We start from the raw sequence: 27,200 nt of genomic DNA on the forward strand, positions 1-27,200 counted from the left end.
CTTCTTCTTCTTGTTCTTTTTTTTTTTTTTAACTACACCAAGTCTTAGTTGCAACATGCAGGATCTTTAGTTGGGGCATCAGGATTTTCAGCTGTGGCGTGCAGGATCTAGTTCCCTGACCAAGGCTAGAACTCGGGCCCCCTGCATGGGGAGAACAGTCTTAACCACTGGACCACAAGGGAAATCCCTGCGACCAAGCGGCATGCTCAGTCTCTTAATTGTGTCTGACTCTTTGCGACCATTTGGACTGTAGCCCATCAGGCTCCTCTGTCCATGGGATTCTCCAGGCAAGAATATTGGAGTGGGTTGCCATTTCCTCCTCCAGGGGATCTTCCCAACCCAGGGATCAAACCCACCTTTCCTGTGTCTTCTGCCTTGCAGGCGAATTCTTCACCCACAGAGCCATTGGGGAAGTTCCCCTGGAACCATAGATGTCTTAATTAGAGACTCCTATAACTTGTTAGGGCTCAGACAGATTAATAATCACTTCCACTTTACGTAGAGCCCTTGAATCCCCAGACCCTCATTTATACATTATTTCAATTCAGTTTTACCCATTCCTTTTCATCACATTTGGAGAAGATATTTTTTTCTACCTGACTCTTGTTAATTTTTCATTCCTCTGAGATTCAGCTTACTCATCCAAAAAGCAGGATTTGATACTGTATTAATTAGCATATTCAACACAGAGCAGATACTCCCTTGATGATAGTGGAGCCATGTTCTGGACTTATTATACAAGCCCATTTTAATACCTGGCTGAGTAGATCTGAGAATCCTCATTCATGAACCAGAAAACTGGCTCAGCCCTAGATAGCTGAATGCCATTCTCCAGACCTTACAGCTACTGAATGTTGGAGCTAAGGTCTGAATTTGCGACTATTGTGGTCTGTTTTTAAAAGATTAGCTGCAAGAATTAAAAATACGAGATTTCTAAGAATCTCTATTTTTATCTTTCCTTGAATGTTTTGAAATTTTGGCAACTCTTGGGAACATAACTGGAGCTCAGCAGAAGCTGGTCCCTTTCAGCAGACATTTCTCCAGTGTGCCGTGGTCCCCGCCTCACCCTAATGCCTCACACCCTGCCTGCTTCACTCACACGTTGGGCTTCAGATTTTGTGTCTTTTCTTTGGGGCCACACTGCTTTCTAACTGAATATTACTTCCGCTTGCCCACTTTTCTCTTCCCATTTGGCCAAGGAGGAAACTGAGACCCAGAAGATTTTGGTAATTAGTTCAGGTCAAATCAGAAAGGCCACAACAAAGCACCCAACTTTTGCAATCAGATTACGTGATCAAAGCCGCAGCGCCGTCTCACTATAAAGCCGAATCTTCACAGACTGTTTTAATCCCTGCTAGCCCCACCGTGCGCTTGCATAACCCTCCCTTTAACAGGCAACCGCTGAGTGGGTGTCTTTGTATCTGAATAGGTTCTTACAAAATACTGCTGTTTGGCATGCGTGCATTTTCAACGTGCTGAGTGATGCCCACAGCCTCATTCTCTTTTCTACTTTCTCCACCAAAGGACCCTTGCATGTTGCTGCATACACATCCAGTCTGCTTCTAGGTGCTGCATAACACCCACCTTGTACACCTTGGCCACACTCTACCCATCCTCTCTCCCCATGATGGGCACTCAGTTCCCCCAAGGTCTCTCCACCACAAAGAAACCTGTGATGACCATCCATATAGGTGGCCCGAGGTAAGCCCTGGAGAATAGGCCCAAGGGTCATGGGATATTCACGTATTTAATTTGTTGAAGTTGTATCTGATTGCTCTCCAGAATGGCTGCACTGGTCTACGCTCCTGGAATTCTTTATACAATGCAAGATGTTGAGGGAGGAAGGAAGGGAGAGAGGCTTTTAATTATGTAATATCCATTAGTAAATAAGGTCCTTTGGGTGGAGTTCAAAGTAGGCTTCCTCATACCAAAGGTTTCAGAACACTGCAGGCTGAGACACTGGAGGACAACAGCCTTTCAGAGTCCAGGGGCACCGAGCTGAGAGTAAGGGCCCTGAGACCTGCATTGGGGTCCTGGTGATGCTACTTACAAGTCATCTGGCCTTTCTGAGCCTCAGTTTCTTCATCTGTAAAATGGTAAGACTGACAGAAACTTAAGGAAGTTTGATTGGCTTCTCAAAACAATATTTATCTCTTTGTTCATTTATTCTCAATGTGGAAATAAATACATGATTCGTTTTGTCACCTCAGTGCTGAGTTTCTGAGCATATCCAGTCTCACTTGACACCCTATATTCCCTCTTGGCAACTTAGGGACTCACAGGATCAGAGGCCCCATCACAGAGTTAGGTTTTCAACTGGTCTGTGCAGAGTGAAGTAGGATATGAGCTGAGAGTCTGCTGAGCCCAGCAGGAAGAGAAGTAGGGAGCAGAGGGTGGTGGTCTTCATGGGCAGTCACATTTGGGGGAGGAAGAGGAAGCTAAGGACTTTAAGTCTGATCAAGTCTTCCATCAAGTGAGGGTCCAAATTCTTTGCTGTTGGTGAGGGGCTTGAGTTGAGGGTAAATCCTTGGATCAAGCTGTTGATGGAGGTTTTAAGACAGACAAGTCAAAGGACTGATTTGGGGAGTTGACCGTCAGAAGTCAAGTTCTTTCAGAATCAGACCCCTATCAGTGAAGATTAAAGAGAGGGTCCCCGGAGGATCCAGTGAGGGAATGGGGGACACAGGATGGGTGAAGAAGAGAAGCCAAGCAAAGGTACAATTTCAGGTGAAGTCTCAGAGCCAGCCTGACCCTACAGGGAGCTCTGGAGTCAGAATTACACCTCCGGGTTTGTTCTGCATCAAGGTGAAGAGCTGGGCTGCATCCAGGCATGAGTTAGCTGGTTCAGGCACAGAGAATCAGACTGTCCAGCTTCTCCAGGATCTCCCATGAATGAGGTGGCTTCAGTGTGCAAGCAGAATCATTTAAGGTTGCAGGTTCAAGCCTTGAGCAGCAAAGCACAGAGCGCCCAGGAGAGATGGGGCTGGGGGCATAGACGGTAAAGGGATCTGGGGATTGGGTAAGACACCTACCACATTCCATATAAGGACCTGAGTGTGACGAGAAACCACACATTTATATCGATCCCAGCACTGTGCACGTGCTGCTCAGGAACTCTACCTGCCGTGATGCCTCCTTCCCCCTTCCCTTCAGACTTGCACTTGTCAGCATTCCCTCTCCTGGTCTCGTGACCTGGGCAATCACTGTGCAACCTCTGCGCTTCAGCGTGAGTGTTGTCTCTCTAAAGACACCAGGCTTAGTCCACTTGCAGTACCTTCCCCAGGCGCGACTTCTTTCAGCCTCTGCAGCTTGTCATTGTTCACTGTTTATTGTCTCACATCTTGCTTCTCTGCCAGGCTGTGGGCAGGGCCTGGGTCTGTGTCGATCCCTGTCGAATGCCCCTGGCCTAGCCCTGGGTGGGGCATATGGTAAGAGGTTAGCACAGGTGGGTGGTCTGCCTGCTGGCCTGACGAGCCACCAGCTCTGGTCTACTCCAGCCCTGCCCAGGTGCAGAAGGTGGGCTGACAAGCTGATCCCAGAGAGTGGCTTTGAGAGGCAGGGCCTACAGATGTGTAGGGAGTGGGGACAGGATCTCTGGTGCCACAGTGGGGCTCAGACTCATCAGAAAGGTGACAGGGCCCCGAGAGGCCTGGAGGTCTACAGGAAGGATGAGATAGCAGGACAGTGGCCTCAGGAGAGCAGGTATGCAGAGAATGTGGGTGTGTTCCTTGTGGCAGGTCCTGGGGATCATACAAGCTGTGTGACATTGAACATGTTACCTAACCTCTTAGAGCTTCAGCTTTCTCATGGGTAAATGGAGAAATTATGTCATGAATGTTCAATCAGAGGAGGTAGCATTTCAGGAAAAATTCATTCTCCTCTTCGAACTTGTATTTGTCAGCATTTGCTGTGTAACAAACACTCAAAAAAAATCTCAGTAGTTTACAGCAACAAACATTTACTTTCCTCTCTTGGGGTTGTTGGTTGAGCTAGGCTGGGCTCTCCTGAACTCAGCTGGACTCCAGGTTTCCAGTTAGATCTGGGCCTGCTCCTGCTCTTCACATCTTTATTCTCGGCCCATGCTTCGGGGCTGGAGGCTTACTGGGGTACCTCATCCCATCAGATCACAGAGGCCCAGGAGTGGCAAGCAGAGACCCACGATGTCCATTAAGCTCTGAGCTGGGAACAGACACTTTGGCCTACAATGCATTGATCAAAGCAAGCGGCACGGCCAAGCCCGACATCGATGGGGCAAGGATGTAAGTTCTTCTTGCTCTAGTGCAGTGACAGCACCCTAGGTACCATGGGGGAGGCTGTGGCTGCAAAATTCTACAGCAGGGCACTCCTTCTTCATCCTCCCGGCATCTGTTCATGTGAATGCTTAGAGAAAGCAGAGAGACCTTTTCCATGGTTAGCTGACAACCTCTCTGTGATGCTGGGTGTGATTCGATTTCTAAGCTGTCAGCTGTGCCTCTCCTGACAAAGGATCCATCCTCTCCCAGGGTCTTCACTGAGGGCCCCCAGGTAAGGGTTCCACTGTTGAAGTACACAGACTGCGTGGTAGCAGGTAGCGCTGTCGTCCTCTGCCCTCTTACTCCGACTATGATGACACCAATCTCAGACGAAGCATCTGAGAGCTGTCATTTCAGTACCCGCCAGAGATGTAAGCGTCCCAGTTCCCCTGCCTGCAGCTCCTTTGATGTGAGCGGTTCAAAGCACTTGATCAGCCGCTCAGTCTACAAGGAGAGTGCACGACTTACTCCCAGGGCTCAAATATCAGAAAGTGAAAGGCAGAGATTTGGGGCTTTATTATGATCACAACATTCCAGTGGGATCTCACTCACGGACAAAAAACTAAACGAGCCTACAGGACACCCACGACTAGGAGCTGACCTGGCACCTGGGGCTCCGCCAGTGGGAGGCTGCAGGAGGCAGGCCTGCCAGTCACTGGCTCTGTTGGGTATGTGGCTGGTCAGGAGCAGCCTGGGGAGGAATGGCTGCAGGAAGGAAGTGGTGGGGGGCTGCAGGCCCAAGGAGGGGGTGTGGGTTGAGAAATGGGGGTGTCAGCCCTGAACTCAGGCAAGGATGTAGATGTAGAAGTGAGCGTGGAGACTGGCGGGCGAGAGGAGCCCATGCCAAGCGGTTCTGGGAAGTCTGCCCAAAAACGAGGCAAAAGCAAAGCTGAAGAATCCAGCCTCAGGCAACGGGGGCTGGCTGGAACAAGGTAGATGGGAGACCCCAGCCTGCTGGCTGGGCACGAGACGCAGCCCACCCCCACCAGTGCCGGGACCTCTGGATCTGGGCAGAAAGGGGCCCGGGGGGCTCCCCGTGTGAACTTGGAGCTGTGATGTCCCTCTGGTTGCCGCTGGTGGGTGGGGCTGGACTGACCTGACACCCAGTTTCTCCGTTTCTTCCTTTAAGCTTCATGCCTCCTCCCAGAGTTGCCACATCCCTCCCTTCTGACCGGAGAAGGCTCAGAACAAGACTGGTGTTGGTTCTTACCCTCTTCAAACCCCCAGACAAGTGGCTTTAGGACCCTGCCCAAGGGGCAGGTAGTGGAGATGGGACTGTGCCCACAGATAGCGAGTGTCAGCCACTGCCCTCCTGATACCACCTGCCACCGTGTGGAAGGGGCCTGCTGCCATCCTGGATAAGAGCTTCGCCCACATGCCAGCTTTCTCACCACCAGCCGCCCGCTGAGCTGCTGGAGGCTGGAGCCTGCGGGAGGATCTCCAGCCACCTGGTTGCACCCCGAGCTGGTGAGGCCCCATGTCTGGCCCCCACCCTCATGTCTAGCTAGAAGGTCCCCCCACCCACCACCTCCCATCCCCTTCCTCATCTCGAAATGTCCCCTCAGCACTGACTGCCCTTCTGACCATGTCTCTGACCACCAGGCAAGCGGCTCCACCTCTCCAAGACTCAGTTTTCTCATCTGTAGGACGGGGCAGTGGCTTCCACATGCGATACTAGAGAGGCTGGGGATTAGATAACACAGCTAATGTGCCTTGGCCCGTTACAGCTTCTCCCTTTTGGGAAGTGGGACCCTCACCTGCGAAGGGCCAGAGAGGCTCCAGGAGACCCCTGAGGGGGCTCCCTCCCCTGCCCCTGACCCAGGACATACAGCAGGGAACTGTGTCCTTGTCACCACAACCATCTTTTTCCTGAGGGATTGATACCCAGGATTGTCCAGTTTCAAAACAAGACCCACGGAAAGGAGGATCCCCCTCCCCGGGACCTGGGCCCAGACCTGGAGAACTCCCCTTCTCCGCTCACCTCCTCCGTCCTCCAGGTACCACTCACAGCGTTCAGGCACAAGAACCCACACCACCGGGCCTTTTCTGAGACAAGCTGCCAGAAGGTGGCCTCTTCAAGTTGTCCCGTGACTAGTGCTGCCACGTTCTGACTGTCCAGTGGCGGCTCCACACAGAGCATCCTTCCTGTCTCCTGCTCGTGCAGGGCTGTGGCAGGCTAGACATGCGAAGAAGTTTCATGCTGCCCTGTGCAACTGAAGAACACCAGTGTCCTTGTCCCTCCCTGCCTGGGGCTCTGTGCTAAGTGCCAAGGTCCATCTTCCAGTCTGTCAGGTTCTGCTCCCCTAAAACCTGACTTCAGTCTCCACCTTGCTCTTATTTTTCCTAGAAGCTAAACCAAGCCCGTGGGGCCTAGGAGAGAAAGAAGCTATGTCAATACCTACCCCAGCCCCCTGCCTTCCTGTCCCATCAGGCTCCCCGCACCCCACCCCCCATCCCCGACTCCTGGTCACAAATCAAAACCTGCCCTGCTCATCAATGGATTTCAGCTCCAGCCTGAAGAGTGTATGTGACTGAGTGCCGCACCCCTCTCCCGGGTCAATTGAAAGTGTGCACACCCATTGCGCATGCGTGCTGAGTCACTTCAGTCACGTCTGACTCTTTGCAACCCCATGGACTGCGCGCCAGGTTCCTCTGTCCATGGGATTCTTCAGGCAAGAATACTGGAGCGGATTGCCATTTCCTACTCCAGGGGGTCTTCCCGACCCAAGGATCAACCCCCCACATCTCTTCGTCTACCTGCATTAGCAGGCGGGTTACCATTACCACTAGGGCCAGCTGCTATCTCACCTCCATCCACTTATGCTAAGCGGTTCAGTGACTGTCTTTCATTCTTCACATACCAGGATTATTACGATGATCTGAGCATCCAAGACATTTCCAGGATATAGTTTTTGTACACAGACTTCCAGAATTATATAGACAGGAAAAGCTTTCTTGTAATTAAAATAAATAGACATTTTTAGACAAGATACATTTTTAACAAAATGAAGTATAGTTGATTTACCATACTGTGCTAATTTCAGGACTCGAGCAGAGTGATTCAGCGTTTTTGCACAGTATGTATCATTATAGGGTATAATTCCCTGTGCTATATAGTACATCCTTGTTGCTTATCTATTTTATATGTAGTAGTTTGTATCTCTCAATCTCATACTACTAATTTGTCCTTCATCTCTTGCTTCTCCCGTTTGATAACAAGTATGATAACTATATCTGTGAGTCTGTTTTGTGTATTCGTTCATTTGTATTATTTTTTAGGTTTCACTGAAAAGTGATATCATATAGTATTCATCTTTCTCTGACTTATTTCACTAAGCATAATATTCTCGAGGTCTATCCATGTGGCTTGCGATGGCATCATTTCATTCTTTTTTATGACTGATACTCCATTCTATGGGGATAGATCTTTTTAATCCAGTCGTCTGTTGATGGGCATTTGGGTGGCGTCCATGTCTCGGCTATTGTAAATCGTGCTGATATGAACATAGGGGGTGCAGGTATCATTTCGAATTAGTGTTTTCATTTTTCCTAGGTATAAACCCAGGAGTGAAATTGCTGGATCATAGTCTGGTTATATTTTTAGCTTTTAAACGAACCTCCGTATTGCTTTCCATAAGTGGCCACATCAATTTATATTCCCACCAACAATGTACAAGGATTCTTTGCTCTTGCTCTTGCACAACCTCATCAACACTTGTTATTTGTAGACTTTTTGAGGATAGGCATTCTGAGAAGTGTGAGGTGATTCCTCACTGTGATTTTCATTTATATTTCTCTAATAGTGATGTTGAGCATCTTTTCATGTGCTTGTTAGCCATCTGTATGTCTTCTTTGGAAAAATGTCTATTCAAATCTTCTGCCTATTTTTTATTGTATTTTTTATTGAACTGTATGGGCTATTTGTACATTAAATATTAACCTGTTTTTGGTCGCATAATTTGCAAATATTTTCTTCCATTCTATAGGTTTTATTGATCCACATTGCTGATGGATTCCTTTTTTGTGTGCAAAGATTTTAAGTTTAATTAGGTTCCATTTGTTTATTTTTGTTTATATTTCTTTTGCCTTAGGAGACTGATCCAAGAACATATTGATACAATTTATGTCAAAGACCTATGCTCTGTTTAGTTTTATGGTTTTATGTCTTACATTTAGGTCTTGAAACCCTTTTGAGTTTATCTTTGTATAAAGCGTGAGGGAGCGTTCTAGTCCAAGACTGTCTGTCCAGGTTTCCCACCGCTATTTGTCGAAGGGCTTCCCCGGTGGCACCAGTGGCAAAGAAACCACCTGCCAGAGGAGGTGATGTAAGACACTGTGGGCTTGAGCCTTCAGTCGGGACGATTCCCTGGAGAAGGGAATGGCAACCCACTCCAGGATTCTTGCCTGGAGAGTCCTGTGGACAGAGGAGCCTGAGTTGCAGAGTTGGACGTGACTGAAGTGGCTTAGCATGCACACGCTTATTGAAGAGACTCTTTCCTCTATGTATATTCTTGCCCTTTTGTAACAGATCAATTGACAATAGACACGTGGGTTTACTCCTGGGTCCCTGTGTGTGGGCCACTGTTCTGCTCTGTTGATCTGTGTCTGTTTTGTGCCAGTACCACTCTGTTTTGATCACTGTAGCTTTGCAGTATAGTCTGAAGTCTGGGATGGTTACACCTCTAGTTTTGTTCTTTTTCCTCAGGATTGCTTCAGCAATTCTGGCTCTTCTGCAGTTCTGTATACAGTTTGGAATTATCTATTCTAATTTTGTGAAAAATCTCCTGGTTATTCTGACAGGAGTTGGACAAAATCTTTTAAACCCCTCCGCCTCTGGGTGTGTGTCTGTTCTTGTGTGAACGTTAATTAAATGAGTTAGGTTCACACTCTAATTTTTTAAAAACGTTTTATTACAATGTATAGTTCAAAAGACTGTTTCTATAGAACCACTATCCTGATTAGGATATAGATCTTTTCCACCCTGATTACCTTCTTCACTTTTTATTTTGAAAATAACATCAGATTTATAGAAATTTCAAGAATAGTGCAAAAATTCCTTGTATGCCCTTCATTCACTTTCCCCAGTCAACATTTTAGCATAATAATTTCTCATTCTCTTGCTCTCATGCTATTATTATCTTTTTAATTATTGGAGAGTCAGTTGCTGACAATGACCCATCACTCTTAAATATTTCAATGTGTTTTTCCTAAATATGTACTCTCTCTTACATAACCATTGTTCAACCATCAGAATCAGGAAATTAACATAGACTCTTCAGATCCCATTCAAATTTCTCCAGTTGTCTTAATAATGTCCTTTACAGCAATATATAGATATTACTTAATATTTATATTAAAAATAAATATTTGTTTATATGTTTTACATATACATATTTAAGGGCTTCCCTAGTAGCTCAGCTGGGAAAGAATTCACCTGCAACAGAGGAGACCCTGGTTTGATTCCTGGATCGGGAAGATCCATGGGAAAAGGGATAGGCTATCCACTCCAGTATTCTTGGCTTCCCTAGTGGCTCAGCTGGTAAAGAATCTGCCTGCAATACAGGCGACCACTGTTTGATTCCTGAGTTGGGAAGACCCTCTGGAGAAGGGAACAGCTACCCACTCCAGTATTCTGGTCTAAAGAATTCCATGGACTGTATACCTATACAGTCCATGTATAGGTATACAGACCATGGAATCACAAAGAGTCTGACACAACCAAGTGACTTTCACTTTACATATTTTTAAAATATAAGATATATATACTCACATATAAACAAATATTTATATATGTAAACAAATATGTGTTTATTTATTTATATCTGCCCCTCTGGCCCAAAGTTTAATCCAGGATCCTTTGTTGCTTGTAAATATAGCATCCCTTGTCGTTAGGGGCTTCCCTGGTGACTCAGACGGTCAAGAATCTGCCTGCAATGCAGGAGACCCTGGTTCCATCCCTGGGTTGGGAAGATCCCCGGAGAACGGAATGGCAACCCACTCCAGTACCCTTGCCCAGAGAATTCTATGGACGGAGGAGCCTGGCAGGCAAGCTACAGTCCATGGAGTCACAAAGAGTTGGCCATGACTGAGTGACTAACACTTTCACTTTCTTATTTAGTTGCTCAGTCATGTCTGACTCTTTGTGACCCCATGAACTGCAGCATGCCAGGCTTCCCTGTCCTTCACCATCTCCCAGAGTTTCCTCAAACTCATGTCCATTGAGTCGATGATGCCATCCAACCATCTCATCTTCTGCTGCCCCGTTCTCCTTTTGCCCTCAATCTTTCCCAGCATCAGGGTCTTTGCCAGTGAATTGGCTCTTCGCATCAGGTGCGAAAGTATTGGAGCTTCAGCTTCATCATCAGTTCAGGGTCGATTTCCTTTAGGATTGACTAGTTTGATGAAACTTGGCATTTTTGCACAGAATGGGCTGGTAATTCTGTAGCCTACCCCTCAGTGTGGGGTTTTTAGGTGTCTCCATGCAACTGGGTCCAGGGGCTGCATTTTGGTAGGTACCACAGAAGCACTGCTGTGTCCTCCGTGTACTGGCCCAGGAGAGCACCGTGTCACTTTGTCCCATGACTGGGGAAGTTAACTTTGCCGCTTGGTTAACGTGGGGTTAGCCAAGTTTCCTCTTTGAAAAGGTGCTATCTTCCCCTTTTAAAGGATGCACTCTTTTGTGAGAAGACATGTTGGGACAATCTAGAGAGCCCGCTCCTCCTCAAAGTCTCACCCAGTAGGCTTGGCATCTCTGGCATCTGTTGATTCTTTCCCGAATCCATTATTACTATGATGGTTGCCAAACGGTGACTGTTCCCATCATCCCCGTGACAGTTACTAGTTGGCATTCTACTGTGAAAAGAGCTTTCCTGGCTCATTTGTTTACATCTGTATAGACTCATGAACTCCTATTTTATTCAATAAATGATCACTATTTTTAGTATGCATTTTGATGCTCAGATTGTGCCAGATGGTCCTTTCAACCATCCTATCTGTCGTCTCCTGACTCCTGAATCCTTTTGACAAATCTGCATCATTTTTTGAACGTTTACTTTCTGGGATAAAAGATGTTCCAGGCTCACCTTATACCTTTCCTGTTCCGACCCTAAGTTCAGCCATCCAAGGAGCTGGTTTCTCTTAGTGGAGGGTAGTACAGTAAGTCCCCTACATACAGACCTTCAAGTTGTGAGCTTTCAAGGAGGCGAACGTGCATTCCATCAGCCTCAGGCATGAGTGACATTGCAGCTTGCCCTCCATCTCCTATTGCCGGTAATCCTTCAGCTGTACCTGCTCTCCCTCCTCCAGTGAGTGACTCTTCTTGCCTGTTTGCTTGATGCCAGCCCCTGTACACCAGCTGCTGTACTGTACTACTGTGCTTTTCAAGGTGTCGTACTGTAAGATTAAAACTGTTTTCTTGTTTGTTATATATTATTTGTGTGGAAAGAAGTATAAACTTATTACAGTACAGTACTATATGGCCAATTGTGTCAGTCGGGTACCTAGGCTAACTTTATTGGACTTACAGACAAATTGGATTTATGAACCTGTTCTCAGAATGCAACTCATTCATATGCAGGGGACTTACAGTGCTTACACCTGGGCTTCCCAGGCGGCGCTAGTGGTAAAGAACCTGCAGGTTCCATCGCTGGGTTGGGAACATCCTCTGGAGAAGGAGATGGCAACCCGCTCCAGTATTCTTGCCCTGAAAATCCCATGGACGAGGAGCCTGGTGGACTACAATCCATGGGGTCCCAAAGAGTCGGACACGACTGAAGTGACTTAGCACTAGACTTAGCACTGCAGTATTTAGGTAGGCTTGTTGCAACTGGGAAGTTATTGCCTTTGGATCCTCGTGGAAGACAGAGCTAGGAAATGTGTGTGGACAAGCATACACACTCACACACCTGCATCAGTATTTACTTGCATTCGTAAAAAATATTAACCTGCGCTCACACTGGTGCTTCCCCTTCCAGCCCGATACTACAGAGTTCAGCCTATCCCCACTCCCTTCTCCAGCAACAAGGAGCCCAGCTCCCATCTCTCCTTATCTGTCATCGTTTGCCAGTCTCCTGCTCGGCTGCCCCAGGCCCCGGCCAGGCCCTGACCTTGCCTGCTCCACCTACATCCCCTGCCGGCTGACCACCTCCTTGGCCCTAGCCCCAAAGCCCTGGGCTCTGGCCACTTCAAAGGAAGAGCAAGGAAAGGAAGCAGACAGATCACACATGTCTTCAAGAAAGGAGGGGACGTGCAGGGAAAGAGGAAGGGCTTCTAAGGAGACACCTCGGGGGTCGATTCCGGGTCAGATACCATCCCCTCCCAGGTGTGTTAACAAGGCTGCTCCAGGTCCATCTCCACCCTGGCGCCCTCCCCCTCCACGGCCCTTCCCCAGTTCAGAGTGGGGATGTTGGGGTGGGGAGGGGCAGGAGTAGGGCAGTGCCTACTTACTCTGCTCTTAGAACAAAACCCAAACTCTGCAGGCCCCAATAGAACCACGAGATCCGTGACCTGGTCCCTCTGCCTCTCCCTCCTTTCCCCAAGTTGGAGATTTGGGGGAAGAGGAGGCGATTAAAGATTCAGACCAGTCCTGAGGGCAGAAGGAAGACCAAGGAAAGCCTTTGAGGGGCTGGCAGAGGGCAGGGCAGAGACAGGGCTGGGGGAGATGGCTTCCAGACTGTGAGAGGTGGGCAGGACAGGGCGGGGCGGGAGTCCAGCCCCAGCAGGGCTGATTGTTGAGTGGAGGGAGAGATGCTGGGGATGGAAGTGGGAGGAGGGTGCTGGGCCCAGACAGCCAGATTCCACACTTTCCCTCGTTCCACTCCATCAGGGCAGTTGCCTCTCTGGACAGGTGGGAGCCCCAAGTCTGGCAGCCCCGAGGTCTGGGCTGAATCCAGCTCTCCCCAGCTACCGCCTCTGAGGCCTCCATCACCCTTCCAGCCTCCTCGGGCCGAGGGTATCCTCACCAGGAAAACAAATGGTCATGACACCGGCCACCCACACCCCTCCCTCCCATTCTCCTCACAGCAGACAAATGGGGCTGTCTCCCCACTTAAGATCTTTCTAGAGACTCTCCTGGGCTTCCCAGGTGGCGCTAGTGGTAAAGAACCTGCCTGCCTAATGCCAGAGACTTAGGAGACACAAGTTCGATCGCTGGCTCGGGAAGATCGCCTGCAGGAAGGCACGGCAACCCACTCCAGGATTCTTGCCCGGAGATTCCCATGGACAGGGCAGCCTGGTGGGATACAGTCCGTAGAGTTGCAAAGAGCTGGACATGACAGTACAGCAGAGCACAGAGACTTTCCTTTGGACTTAAAAGAAACACTTTGCTGCAGTGAGGTAATGAGCAAATCCCCTCCCCCACCCCACTTCTTAACACTTTCCCATTATTTGTAAAATTTCCACAATGCTTGTATAGCCTTTTCATTTTAAAATGAAGGTGCCAGCCTCTTCCAGACCCCCTGGTTGGCTTCCTCCTGAGGTGGGGCAGGGGTTGGTGGGGCTCGCCTCCTTTCAGTTCCCCACTTAGAGGCAGCAGACAGTGTGAGGTTAAAATTATCTTCTGGGAAAGTTCAGCCTGCCCAGCGCTCCGGCCTCCCTGCCCTGCTCCCCCCCCATCTGGACCACGCCTGAAAGTCAGAGTGCAAGAATTGTTTCCGGGGACAAAGCCTTTCTCAGAGGCCGCAGCCACGAGCCACCCACAGTCTGGACATCCGCTGTCCTTTGTTTTAAAGACCCTGGTGGCCTGGGTGGTGGAGGGGATCCCCCATGCTCTGCACCTCCCCAGAAGTATTGTGCGTGGGTACGCACATGTGCCAAGCCGTAGGGTGAAGGGACCTCTCCTGGCCAGGCCCAGCTCAGTAAGCCACATTTCTGTGTCTCCAGCTAGAGCTTTTCAACTGTGAGGCTGGTTTTAGGCAAGGCACACATCTCCCCGAACAGGGCTAGGGCCTGTCATTACCCTTGCAAGGCACTTGGGCAACCACGTAAGACTGAACCAAGCAGAGTCCCTCTCTTCCAAAAACTCATCAGCTTGTAGAGGGAGCAGGCCCGGCTGGGCTTGGTGAGTCACTCTCCACTGATCCTGAAACGATCTTGCTGGAAATCACCTGGAAATTTCCATAGACCTGGAAAGGGGAGGTGAGAAATCACTCAGGTGCTTTGTCCCAGGATCTGAACTAACTGTGTGTGTGTTTTTTTTTCCCTTCTGTATCACTTCTGGTGATGAACATAAAGTCATGTCCATTCAGTCGATCCCTGAGGGCTGCCTGTTCTTTGCCCCACACGTCGTGAATGAAAAGCCAACTTACCGTAGGAATTGCTGCTCTGGGCTTTTTCAGATCATGCTGTCTGCTCTGTGTGCTAGGAGTCTGCTCCAGAGAGAAGGCATTTGTATTTGTTTGTGGAGCAAGGGCTGTCATAGAGCAGAAATCCCCCATCTCTAAACGCACAGGGCAGCGTCTGCAGTGCTCTGCTAGCTAGAGCTTCAGGGTTTCCTTCTCTGTTTCAAAATGACTTGGGGGATCTCTACAGGAAGGCAGTGGCTGCGGAATGAGGAAGGCAGTCTGGCGGCTGTTAGGGACCCAGGGAGGCCCCTGCCCCAGAAGCCTGGCTGGGCCCCCTTCCCGCTGTGGGGTTTGCCATTGCCCGCAGGACGGGAGCCCCGCCTTCCCGCCGCTTCCCGGGTGTCTTGTCACCCGGGCTCTGCGTGCGGCTGCTGGCTGCTTTCGAGCCCAGATGCCCTCCGAGTCTCCTGGTTTCTTGTGGGTTGGGCAAATGCCATGCACAGCTGGGTGATGGAGGGTGGGGGACCTTCCGCCCCCATTCCCTCCCTGTAGGGCCTGGGGGTTGGCTTCACAGAGGCCTCAGCTGCTGTGCCGGCAGCGTCTGTGGGTCCCGAGTCCACCCTCCCCCGTGGTCGGTCCAGGGTGAACACTGACGCCCCACTTCACTGGTGGTGGACGGCCGCACCCCCTCTTATTGGTATTCTACACCCCGTCCACTAAATTCTTCCCAAGCCCCCCAGCTGAATGTGGCATCTGTTTCCTGCCTGGCTCTGACGATATACTCAACAACCTCGCAGACAGACGTTTTGCATTAAATTGTTGAAAAGGCATCACTTTGGGGGGATCAGTTTGTGGGAGCAGTGTAAAGGGAGGAAGTGCTCTCCTGCTACCTCCACTCCCCCAGCCATTTCTCCATACCTCCTCCCAGGCCCACTGAGGGCTGTCTATGCCCCTTTCTCCCCCCGAGTGTCCATCCTGACCCCGGTACTGCAAGTCCGTCCAAGCAGTAATCGCCAAGCATCCCTGCCCTGACAGTCCGGCCCTGCAGCTCCATCTGGGGACATGACAGCAAGCAGACCCTGTCCCCAACAATGGGCTGCACCACAGGCAGGCACATATGGACTTGACCAGGCGCCAATTCCCCACGGTCAAGGCACTGTCCACTTGGAAGCCCCGACTCCCAATGTCGGCTTTGATTGGCCATCATCCTGCCTCGATGGAGGGCCTTTCTCAGCCCAGCGCAGGCGTGAGAAGGCCGTGGCTGGGCTACTCCTTCCTGGGCATACGGAGCCTCCAACCCCCATGTCCGGACCCCCCTGAATGAGCCTGGTCAGCTCAGGAGCCGCCACAACCCTGGGCACCCTGACCTTTCTCTCCTCCGGCTCCTCTTGAATGTGCTTTGAACCTCAGCTCTCAAGGAGTGTCTGCAAAGTGCTTCAAGTCTCAGTGCCAATGACGGAGACTTATGAGGACATTTTCTCAGGGACATCTCCCCCAGGGAGCCCTGTGGCCCCGCTGGCGTCCTGCCTTCACCATTTCTTCTGCGTCCCCGTGTCTGTGTCCACCTGCTCAGACAGCCTGCTCCCTCCCCACTGACCCACGCGTGCACAGCAAGTCTGTGCTTTGGGGTCGTCTGCTGCCTGCAGACCCGTCCCTTAGGTGCCTGAGGCTTGCCCTTGCTGCTCTCCTCCCGGGAGCTGCAATACAACACATGCAGGAAGGAGACCCTCCATAAGCTCCGCCTTCCTGGAGATTGGACTCTTTCTCTACCTTCCTGGGAACCTGGACCACCTGGGTGGCCAGCAGCCCACGTTCCCAGGCCCTGGCTCCCTGGCCTCTGTGTTCAGTCCTAGCACAAGCAGGGCCCCAGTGTCTCTCTCTCACCAACAGCACTCCCCACTCACTGGATCCATAGTGTTTAGGTGAATTTTAGAGTCTTTTGCTCTTCTGCAGGCTCCCCTGGTGGCCGAAGCAGTAAAGAATCTGTTTGCAATGTGGGACACTGGGGTTCGATCTCTGGTTGGGAAGATCCCCTGGAGAAGGAAATGGCTACCCACCATAGTATACTTGCCTGGAAAATCGCATGGACAGAGGAGCCTAGCAGGGTATAGTCCATGGGGTCGCAAAGAGTCAGACAAAACTGAGCAACTAACACACACACACACACACAACTGTTCTTCTGCACGCTTAGTATCCAGCGTATTTCATCATTTCTAAAGTGCTTGTCACGTAAACATCTCTGAAGTCAGCTGTGCCCACAGAATGATGGTGTATCTTGTTTTACGCTTTAGCTGTTAGCAGTACATAAAATAATATGTGTCTTAGCATCGGGGCATCTAATTCCCACAGTTCATGTGCTGTCTCAGACACACATTCCCCAGACATCCTCCAGCTAAGAACCCTTTTCCAGACTCACACATGAGTCATTTCACCTTGACTTTCTTTGATATTTCACATCCTCTTTCCATATGCCTAATGGCTTGTCATCCATTAGCTGTAAAGTCTTTAACAGGATGACACCTATCAGGACTGCTCTAACTGAATTGAGTTCATTGACCCTGTGTCGTGTCATATTACTTTTGTTATGCCTCTCATTTTGGGTTTTGAACCTATTTAGGTTACTTTTTAGGTAGCCTGGCTGCTGCTGCTGAGATCTCTCTGGTTCGATGATGCTCAAAAGAAATTGCTTTATTGTGGGGCTTTCTGAAAGCAAGGGAATTTATTGAAAATAATCAAAACACCCTTTTGTTAAACTCTTTACTAATTTACTCAATAGCTTAAGCCACATACTCACACACACAGATGTGCCCTCACATATAGATTTATACATGTATGCATTGTACTACACACACAAATACATGTGGAGAGAGACAGAGAGGCCAATGTGGAGCCTGAGGAAAGGGGAGAGACAGAAGTGGAATCTGTTCTGTCTCTCCCCTTTCCTCAGGGAGACAGAGTGCAAATTCCTTGGGATGGAACACCAAGGGGAAGTGGATCAGGGAACTGGACAGGGAGGATGGGCAGGACGCTGGGGCATGCTGGGTTAGGAGCCGTAGGGTACAGAATCCAGGAGACCCTAAATATTCTGCTTGCAGTTTTTCATTCTGCCCTGCTACCTGATCACCTGGGGAGGGTGGTCACCGAGGTGGCACCTTCGTGTGGGCGGGGCCTCGGCGGGGGCGGGGCTCCGCGGGGGCGGGGCTCCGCAGAGGCGGGGCCTAGGTGGGAGACACCGGCAGCAGTCGAACTTGAGTTTCCAGCTGGAGCCATTGAGCAAGAGATAAGGAGACCTGGCCGCAGGGCATTTGAACAACCCAGAATTACCCTCCCTTGGCCCTGTCATTAGCAACAGAGATACAAATCAGGGAAGATTTTTGTGCTGCCTTGACCATTTTCTGAGTTTTGGTAATACAGAATCATGTCGAAAATGAAAAACATAAAAATAAAACAATTGCTAGAAGAGATTTTCCCCATATTTAAAAATTAATGCTCTTGGGGAAGGAGGGTTAATAACTCCCCCTACCAAACACACACACACACACACACAAATATACAATAGTTTAGAAAAACTATTCTAAACTATTGAAAATGTGTCTCTTGGGGTTGTGGGACTACAGATGATTTATTTAATTATATATTTAAGATTTTTTCCATAAAGAAAATGCATTATTTCTGCAATGTAATACTTTCTAGAAGAAAAGTGTTTTTTTAAACCGAAAGAAAAAAATTTTTTTAACCGTTCTATTTGTGCCTTTTGCAGACTGGCTGTTAGAGGCTGCTGGTTACAGCTGTGAGGGTGTGGGCATGGTGGCCAGGCCCTGTGCGGGAGCCCAGGACTTTTTCTGGATTGTGGTCACTCCCTCGGTCTTGTCGGTCTCCGCTGCAGGCGGCCTTTGTGGTTGGCTGGTGTTCCAGTCAGTTCAACGTGCTTGTTTGGGATTTGTCCTCAGGCGTCCGAAGGCGTCCCCATGAGATTCTTCACCAAGTTGGACCAGCTCATCGAGTTTTACAAGAAGGAAAACATGGGTTTGGTGACCCACCTGCAGTATCCTGTGCCCCTGGAGGAGGAGGACACGGGAGATGAGCCAGAAGAGGAGACAGGTAGGAAAGGACGGAGGGAAAGTGCCTTGGGTCCCTGCCATCTGAGTCCCGTGGTTAAGTTCTGGGGTATTTCTCCCACTTCAAGTGCCTGTAGATTAGGTGGGTCTGGTTATCAGAGGGAGTGACACGGTGGTTAAAGACCTGTTAGGAACAAAGGCTCTGGGGTCAGACAGACCTAGGTCAAACTTCCTGCTCCCCATCTTCTTAGCTGTGTGACCTCGGATGAATTACTTAACCTCTCCAAACCACAGACCTCTCTTAAAGAGACACTAAAAATCTTGTCTACCTCTCAGTGTCATCGAATGAGTCAATGTAGATCCCAGAGCCTAGTACACAGTAAACAGTCAATGTTGTTAAAATCATTGTCAAAATAATTAGCTGAATTTTGCTGGAAAGAGAAGGGAGGAAGAGATCATTGCACCAAACTGGAAGGATGAGAAAGATGTTTCATGAGAGTGTCATTAAAACAAAACAAAACAAAGGTACAGCCCCTGAAAGGTATATGAGAGTCAGTCCTGCTGCTTTAGCAGTGGAAGGACAGACACACAGGCAAGAGTCGGACAGAGAGAGGCAGTGCAGCCAGGGAGCTACCCTTCTCTTCCCTCAAATGTTCAGGTCCTAAAAGAAACCCCTGAGATACATAACTGAGACTCTTAACCAGCCAGGGCTCCCCCTAAGTCCCAGGTCCCAGGGCCTGGAACCAACAAGACCCCTAGGGGTCTCCCCACAAGGACAGACGAGACCAGAGGTGCCGAGGTCCCCGGCCTGGCTCCTCCTATGTCTGGCTGCTCCCAGCCGTCCATGGGGCGTCCTTTCCCCCACCTCTGCGGGCCTGCTTTCCATTACCTCCCTGGAGACCCACCTCGAGCAATTGCACAATGCCTCGGCGGCCTCACCAGAGGGCCACCTCTGAATAGCCACCTGCTCCTGGAGGTGAGGCCCAGCCAGAGTGTGTTCAAAGGTGCTCAGGTCTGCAGGAGCTGAGGGGGACAGCTCACAGGCTGAGGCAGCTATGTCCCTTCTCGCCTCCCCCGGCCCAGAAAGAGGTGCCCTCGGCTGTGACATAGCCAGAGATGACACATCCACCGTGAGTCTGGGGCCAGGGCTATGCCCGGGACTGCGTGGTGTCACCCAGCGGTACCCAGGAGTCCAGGCTGGGCCTTGACACTGAGATGCCATCCTGCTGAAATGCCCTCTGCATTTCCTCTCACACACCACCCCATTTCTTCCCCTCTGGGCATGGTGGTCTAGAAAAAGACCCCAACACTAGAAAAAGGCCTCCCCGAAAGAACTGGAAAGAGAAGCACAATCTCACTATGGCCGGCTTCCCTTCCCCAAGCAAGGCCCTGTTGGCTTGAAGTGGAGCCTCCCCACCCCCACCCCACTTTCCCTCCCCCACCCCCGCCAGTCCAGTCCAAGGTGTCAGTCCCCGGGGGAGGTCTGTGGCCAGGCCCGTGGGGTAGCCATTCTGTGTGGGGAGAGCCTGGGACAAGATGTCACGGGCCCCAGGAGCTCAGGACTCACCCCTGCCCCTAATCTCTGCTACGTGCAGGAAGGAAGTTTTCCCCAGTGAGTGGGCAGGAGTCCCATCTCCCAAGCCAAGTCTGGTCACTTGGGTGGAGGGAGCCCCTCCCTGTCTTCCATTGTCTCTGAGCATCTGGAGGGATAGAGAAGGAAGGATGGAGACTGGAAAGTCCAGAGCAAAGGGGGCCTGGGTGGGAGTGTGGCTGGGGCCTGCCTGCTCCCCACCCCACTCCTCCTGTGATGGGCACCCAGCGTCAGCTGGTCCAGGGCCCCTGCTCTGCCCCACAGCCGGCTGTCCTGCTGAGCCGCTGAGGTGGCTGATTCCACCCATCCCAGGCCAGCAGCCCATCCCGGCACGGCCACCTTATCCCAGCGGGTGTTTGCAGAGCATCTCAATGGGACTCACTCTGTGCTGGGCCCCGGGTCAGAGACCACCAAGACCTGTCCTTGGTCAGCTCCCCCAGAGTCAGCTGGCAAGGGAGCAAGGACGGAAAGGGACAGAGTAGGCATAGGCAGGTCTGTGGCTGGGCGCCTGGCCTGGACCCCACGTGACGGGAGGGCGGGGAGATCACCAACAGAGGGCGTGGAGGGGTGGAGATGCTGAGGGAGGGTGCACTCGGCCCAGACGGCTCTCCTGTTCTTGTCTTGGGTAGAAGGGGCCGTGTCTCCACCCGAGTTGCCACCCAGAAACATCATCCCTTTACCTGCGGGGCCATGCGAGGCTAAGGAGGCCCCTGCTTCCACGGAGAACCCTCGAGCCGCCGAGGTTGGCCGGCCGAGCCTCTCGGAGACGTTGTTCCAGAGACTACAGACCATGGACACCAGTGGGTGAGTCTCCACCTGGTGGGCCCCACGACACCCAGGCAGCTCTCCCTGTGCTTCCCTCCTGGGGGTGCCCCTTCCACCCCAGGACAGGGTGTCATGGAGCCCACTGGCCTCCCAATGGTGGGTCTCTAGTTCTCAGGGTGGCTCTGACCGAATGGGCACTGAATGGCTTTGCCCAGATGCTCCATGTCCACCAGGCCCCAGGGCAGGAGCTGATTCTGGAATAATGGACAATTCTCTGCCGCAAATGGCATGGGCCTGCTCCAGACTCAGGGGCCTAGGCTGTGATTCCCTGGCCGGGGCCTCCCATGAACTCACATGACATCTATTCCCATCCCAAACACCTCTCCCTGATTCAGATGGTTCCAGCAGAGGAGATGCCTGCACTGCAGCCTGGACCTGCTCTGGGCCTCGTGCAAAGGTGGCCACCATCCTTGTCACCAGGAAACAGGCCAGAGCAACCGTCCATTGGTGGTGTGAACTGTGAGGTCTGCACAGCGTACTGCTCCTGTCTTTGCGGTGGAAAGTGTTATGGAAAGTGGAAAGTGTTCAGTCATGTCAGACTCTTTGTGACCCCATGGACTGTAGCCCGCCAGGCTCCTCTGTCCATGGGATTCTCCAGGCAAGGGTACTGGAGTGGGTTGCCATGCCCTCCTCCAGGGGATCTTCCTGACCCAGGGATCAAATCCAGGCCTCCTGCATTGCAGGCAGATTCTTTACCATCTGAGCCACCAGGGAAGCCTGTGTGGTGGAAGGTGTGAGATGCAGTCCTTTTACCAGCTTGTTTTACTTGCCCTGATCCAGGGTTCTCAGGATCTGGCCCCATGGGTGGCACCAGACTGGTCCATGTTAGTGAGGTCCCGCAGCTCCTTTGCCCCCTTGGCAGGCTCAGGCTGGATGATGCGAGGTGGCTGTATTGCCTGGGAAGGGTGTTGGTTATTTTGCCAATCAGAGGCCCTGACTTTAGCACAGCCCAAAGGATGGCTTCCACAGGGCACTCTCTCTGAGGGGAACTGTGTCCCCAACACCCAGTACGTCACCTGCTTCGAGTCAGAGCTCCTAGATCTGTGTTCAGTGAGTGAATTAGCACACAGTCATTTCCACGTGTTAATCATTTCAAAACATTTATTTTGTTTCCTTATGAGAAAAAGTCCCCCCAAATAATATCCTATTGGCAGGGCTCATGCAACATCTCCAACTTGAAAGCTTCATTTATGACACCCAGGGCTGCTCCCCTGCCATCTGATTTGGCAAAATACAAAGGGAAGGCCTGAAGGAACGCACAAGCCGCTGGTTGCTAAGATACCTGGTTGCTATTTCCACCTTGACACATCCTCTAGTTCTTCTCCAGGCCTACCAGGCTGTAGTCTCTGCACCCTCCTGGAATTCCTCGCTCTATTTACCAAGAAGCTAAATATGCTCTAAATATGTCGATTCATTATCACGATCATCCTGATATATGTGTCTGCATAACAAATACTTATTAAAAGAGTCCATGCAGAGCCCATTGTTTTAGTTTCCTTGAGGCTCTATTTCTTGGAGGTTTTAGGTGCCAAATGCAGTGCAGTCCCTGAGGAAATAGGCAAAGATGCTCAATGGTGTCCCTGCTGCCCATCTCCTCCTGACTCTTCGTGTGTTCTCCTAGCTGTATCTCCTTATCAGTCCCTCCTCTCTAGGGACATGTCTTCTTAAGGGACTCAGGGCCCTGTGGGGCAGGACGAAGTGTTCAGCCAAGCCTCCACGCGGCTCCTGAGATGGGGCGGAGGGGCCAGCTGAGGGCCAGTGAGCCCAGGAGGTGGCCCTCTTCGATGTGTTGTTGTTAGTTGCTAAGTCCTGTTCGACTCTTTTGTGACCCTTTTGTGACGGTCCACGTGGGCTGTAGACCATCAGGCTCCTCTGTCCGTGGGATTTCCCAGGCCAAAATACTGAAGTGGGTTGCCATTTCCTTCTCCAGGGGATCCTCCCAGCCCAGGAATCAATCTAATGTCTCCTGCATTGCAGGCAGATTCTTTACCACTGAACCAGCTAGGAAGCCCTCTTTGGTGTAACTTCTCAGTTAACAGACAGCCTTGGAACTTGCCTAAAACTTCTGCTTAGAGATGGGCGTGTGCAGGTGGAACACACAGGAGGGACCATGGTGCCTGCCCTCAGTTCTCTTCTGGGCACGAAAAACTAAGATTCTGCCTTGTGGTTGCAAGTTAATCTATGTTGCTTGTGAAATAAATACTTTTGTACACAGAGGACTGCCTTTAGATTATTCTTAATTATAAGACAAACTACACAGTCTTTTGTGCAAGCTAATTTGATCTAATCAGTTAGATCATAGTTAATACAAGGTTTGGTTTGTGGTTTAGTCACTAAGTCGTGTCCGACTCTTGTGACCCCATGGACTGTAGCCTGCCAGGCTCCTCTGTCCATGGGATTCTCCAGGCAAGAATACTGGAGTGGGTTGCCATTTCCTTCTCCAGGGGATCTTCCTGACCCAGGAATCTAACTCAGGTCTCCTGCACTGCAGGCAGATTCTTTACCAACTGGGCTATGAGGGAAGCCCGACTACTGAGTAAAATCAACTTTCTCTGATAAACAGAGTCTACATCTTTATGTCAACACTTTTTGACAAGAGTTTTAACAGACATAACTTCCTAAAGCAAATTCTGATGATCTCAAAGTTACAAGTCAACAGGCATGAAAACTGTTAAAGTCTTAATGCTACAGGAGAGATTTGTCCTTTTTAGTAAACCAGACTGAGGCAGAAACTGGATCAAGACTCAGAATGAGTATAGGTTAAACTTAAATATTATGAAGACTGGTATGTGAATAGTTACTAACTTAAATAAGTCAAAATGGCTAATCCACATCTTTTCAATCTTAAGAGCAACAACCTTTCATTCTTTTCAGGATCCTACAGAAAAAAAAAACCTATAACCTCTAGTCTCACCTTGATTGCATGTCAAGGCTGGAGCACAGCTATTTAAGGCTTGTATGAATTTTTTCACACATGTAAATCGACGTCCTTAAGCCCCTCCCCCACCCCACTCCATTTCCTTGGTTGTGGAATAGGAATAATAGTAATATCTGCCTCATAACATTGATTTGAGGATTAAAGGAGAAAATGAGGGCCTTCCCTGGTGCTCCAGTGGCTAAGACTATGTGCTACCAATGCAGAGGGCCCGGGTTCGATCCCTGGTCAGGGAACTAGATCCCACATACTGCACCCAAGAACCCACATGCCAAAAGTAAAGATCCCGAGTGCTGCAACTAAGACCTGGCATAGTCAGATAAATATATAATTTTTTTTAAAAAAGGAAAATGAACATAACACGGTAAACAGAGTGACTAGTATGGTATGTTCAGGCCATACTTGCTGTGATTACAATGTTCATTATTATAGGAACAAAAATTCAATTTTTAAAAATCATCCAGAAAAAAAACCAGTACTGGGAGATGGAATGTAGAGGTGTGATCAGCCTCGGGGGTGGCCCTGGTGCGATGAGGCCTGGGCTCTGCCTCTGCTGGGCTGTCCTGTGCAAGGATGGGTCCTGACTCAGGCCCATGTGCTTCATCCAGAAGCTGAAAGGGACTGGAGCAGACTGGGAGCAGGGGGTGGAGCTGTGAAGGCCCAGCGCCTAGGCTGTCACACTACCATACCCCCAGCCCCATCACTCATCACAGAGACTCCCCTCAGAGCCTCAGATGACCGGGAACCTCCTTGACACAGAGCTCCAAGTGGCCTTTGGCCATGAACTTGGGAGTTGGTCTGTGAGCTGGAGCTATTTGCCTTCTCTAGACTAGAGCATCCCTCAGCCCTTAGATTCTGTCTTTAGGAATAGATGAAGCAGGAAAGCAAGTCCTCTGTACATTTTCAGAGCTCTTCTGTCTCCTTGTCAAAGGATAAAGATTCCTATCCCCAGCCAGTAGAGTATGGCTCCCACCCACGTACCAGAAAAGCCTTTATGGGTGGGTTAAGAGGGAGCCTGCATATGGGCCCTTTATGCTTGTCTGACCTGTTCTCCATCCCTTCACTGAGACCCAGGGAGCCTGTCCAGGTGCAGGAAATGGTTCTCCTGTTGGCGTGTCTCAGCTGCAGGCTCTGAGAATACACAGTTCTTCTTCTACCTGTTACTGTTGGTGTCTATGGCTAAAGGAACAGAAAAAACATGTTGTCATTTCTACTTTTTTCCCCTCAGGATTCCAGAAGAGCATCTGAAAGCCATCCAAGATTATTTAAGCACTCAGCTCTCCCTGGACTCTGATTTTGTCAAGTCGGGCTCCAGCAGTCTCCCTCACTTGAAGAAACTGACCGCGCTCCTCTGCAAAGAGCTCTATGGGTAATGGCTGCCCAGTGGGGGTGGGAGGGGGGCGGACAGCGGACCAGGAACCAGCTCATTAGGGTGATCCCCGAACTTGGCTCAGCTGTCACTTGGGATAATTGAGCAGTCAGTGGGACTTAGAAATCTGTGGTTGCTGGAGGTTTTGTTTTCATGGTATTTGAACTTGGTGGTGGCTGCGTTTAAAAAAAAAGAAAGAAAGTTAATTTGAGGCCAGTTGCCATGGGAAGGGTGGGCGGAAGTACACTGCCAGCCCTTCCACACTTGCTCAGGATGCGGGGGTTAAGGCTTTTGCTGCTTCTTGTCCTTCTTGCTGCAGCCAGCACATTTGATAAGCACATAAGGTCACCAAGGGGAGATAAAGTCAGCCCTTTAGTGTGTGGGTGGCGATGGCCCAAGATTGCAGTGGTGGCAGGTTTTTAAAGTGAGCCGATTGGCCAAAATGCCAGTGTTCTGCAAGTGAATTCACTGAAGGATGGATTGGTAAAAATTCCAATTCCTTTCCGTGTTTTAATTTCATTACCATTAAAATTAACAGGGAAGGACAGGGAAGCCTGGCATGCTGCCATCCATGGGGGTCAAAGAGTCAGACACAAATTAGCAACTGAAAAAACAAAAATTTCTTAATTATTGGGAACAAAATTAAGGCTGATATGCTATCTGAAGAACTGACCAAAAAATTACTTTAAATACTTGAAAAAATGGACAATAACATTTTAAAGCATCTGAAAGAAATTACAAAGACCCAAAACAATCCCATGGCAAATGAAAGGTCAGCATTTTGGTTGGAAAAATAGCATTTCATGGGGGTGAGGTTTTATCAGCCTCTACTTTGTGTTTTATTACATAAACATCAGTTTCAAAATTCTTTTGTCAATTTCTCTGGTGCCCTATCTATCTTCACTTAGTTAATATGCAAAAAAGAATCTTTCATCATCAGTAATCAAATTGAACCTTCCTTTTAAAAGGCTCTTAAAAGCACAGTCAGTACATTTGGTAAATTCAGCAAATAATTTCTTTGACAAATTGAGCACTCATCAAATTGCCCAGTCAGGTTTCAGTTCAATGAATTGGCTTTCAACTAATGCAGTTTCAGCCTTTGGACCCAGAGCCATCATTTTTGTAGATTTCCACGGAAAGCTATTTCTCCATATGATGCTGTTGTTATAAATTGTTTATTACTAGGAAACACACACAAACACATGGCACTTCCTTTTTAAGAAGCACGATTTCATGATGGCTGGTAGCAAGCTTGTATTTCTGCTCCAGTGGAGATCCTGTCCTTTGCTGCTTCCTTGTCCAGGAGGAGCTGTACCTTTCAGTGTCTCCATAAGCTTCATGTAGCCATTCAGCACCTTTGCCCAACACTGCTGTGCTCCCTGGGCTTTCCTAGAATCTAGGTCACCTCACCTTTGTGGTGCCAGCAGCTTCCTGAACTCGGCTAGCTCTCTAGGTTTCCACTCCTTTATTTACTGGAGAGTTAACTTCGAGTTAGAAGCAGAGACACTGTGATGTTCTAAATCCTGTACCTCCATTTGTTTGTCTTCGCTTCATGAGCAAAGTGATAGTCAGGCTTGGAGATGCAATTAGGGATGGAATTTTAGAAAATCTGAGGAACCAGGTGGCACTATGGTGAGAATCCATCTGCCAATGCAGGAGACACAAGAGATGCGGGTTCAATCCCTGATTGGAGAATATCCCCTGGAGGAAGAAATAGCAACCCATTCCAGTATTCTTGCCTGGGAAATCCCATGGACAGAGGAGTCTGGAGGGCTTCCGTCCACGCGGTCGCAAAGAGTCAGACACGACTGAGCGACTAAACAACAACCCGTGTGCTATCTGGCAACACT

At 49.8% G+C, this 27,200-nt stretch overlaps 1 protein-coding gene across 1 annotated transcript in view; it reads left to right on the forward strand.

The window, feature by feature from the left end:
- INPP5D (inositol polyphosphate-5-phosphatase, 145kDa) overlaps positions 1–27,200 on the forward strand; it is a 141,387-nt gene that overhangs the window by 40,641 nt on the left and 73,546 nt on the right. The window contains 3 exon segments of the mRNA XM_010841232.1: positions 18,523–18,673; positions 20,851–21,025; positions 25,210–25,350. Coding sequence (XP_010839534.1) covers positions 18,523–18,673; positions 20,851–21,025; positions 25,210–25,350 — 467 coding nt within the window.

The sequence above is a fragment of the Bison bison genome, unplaced genomic scaffold (assembly GCF_000754665.1).
Source record: "Bison bison bison isolate TAMUID 2011002044 unplaced genomic scaffold, Bison_UMD1.0 scf7180017864158, whole genome shotgun sequence".
NCBI classification, from domain to species: Eukaryota; Metazoa; Chordata; class Mammalia; order Artiodactyla; family Bovidae; genus Bison; species Bison bison.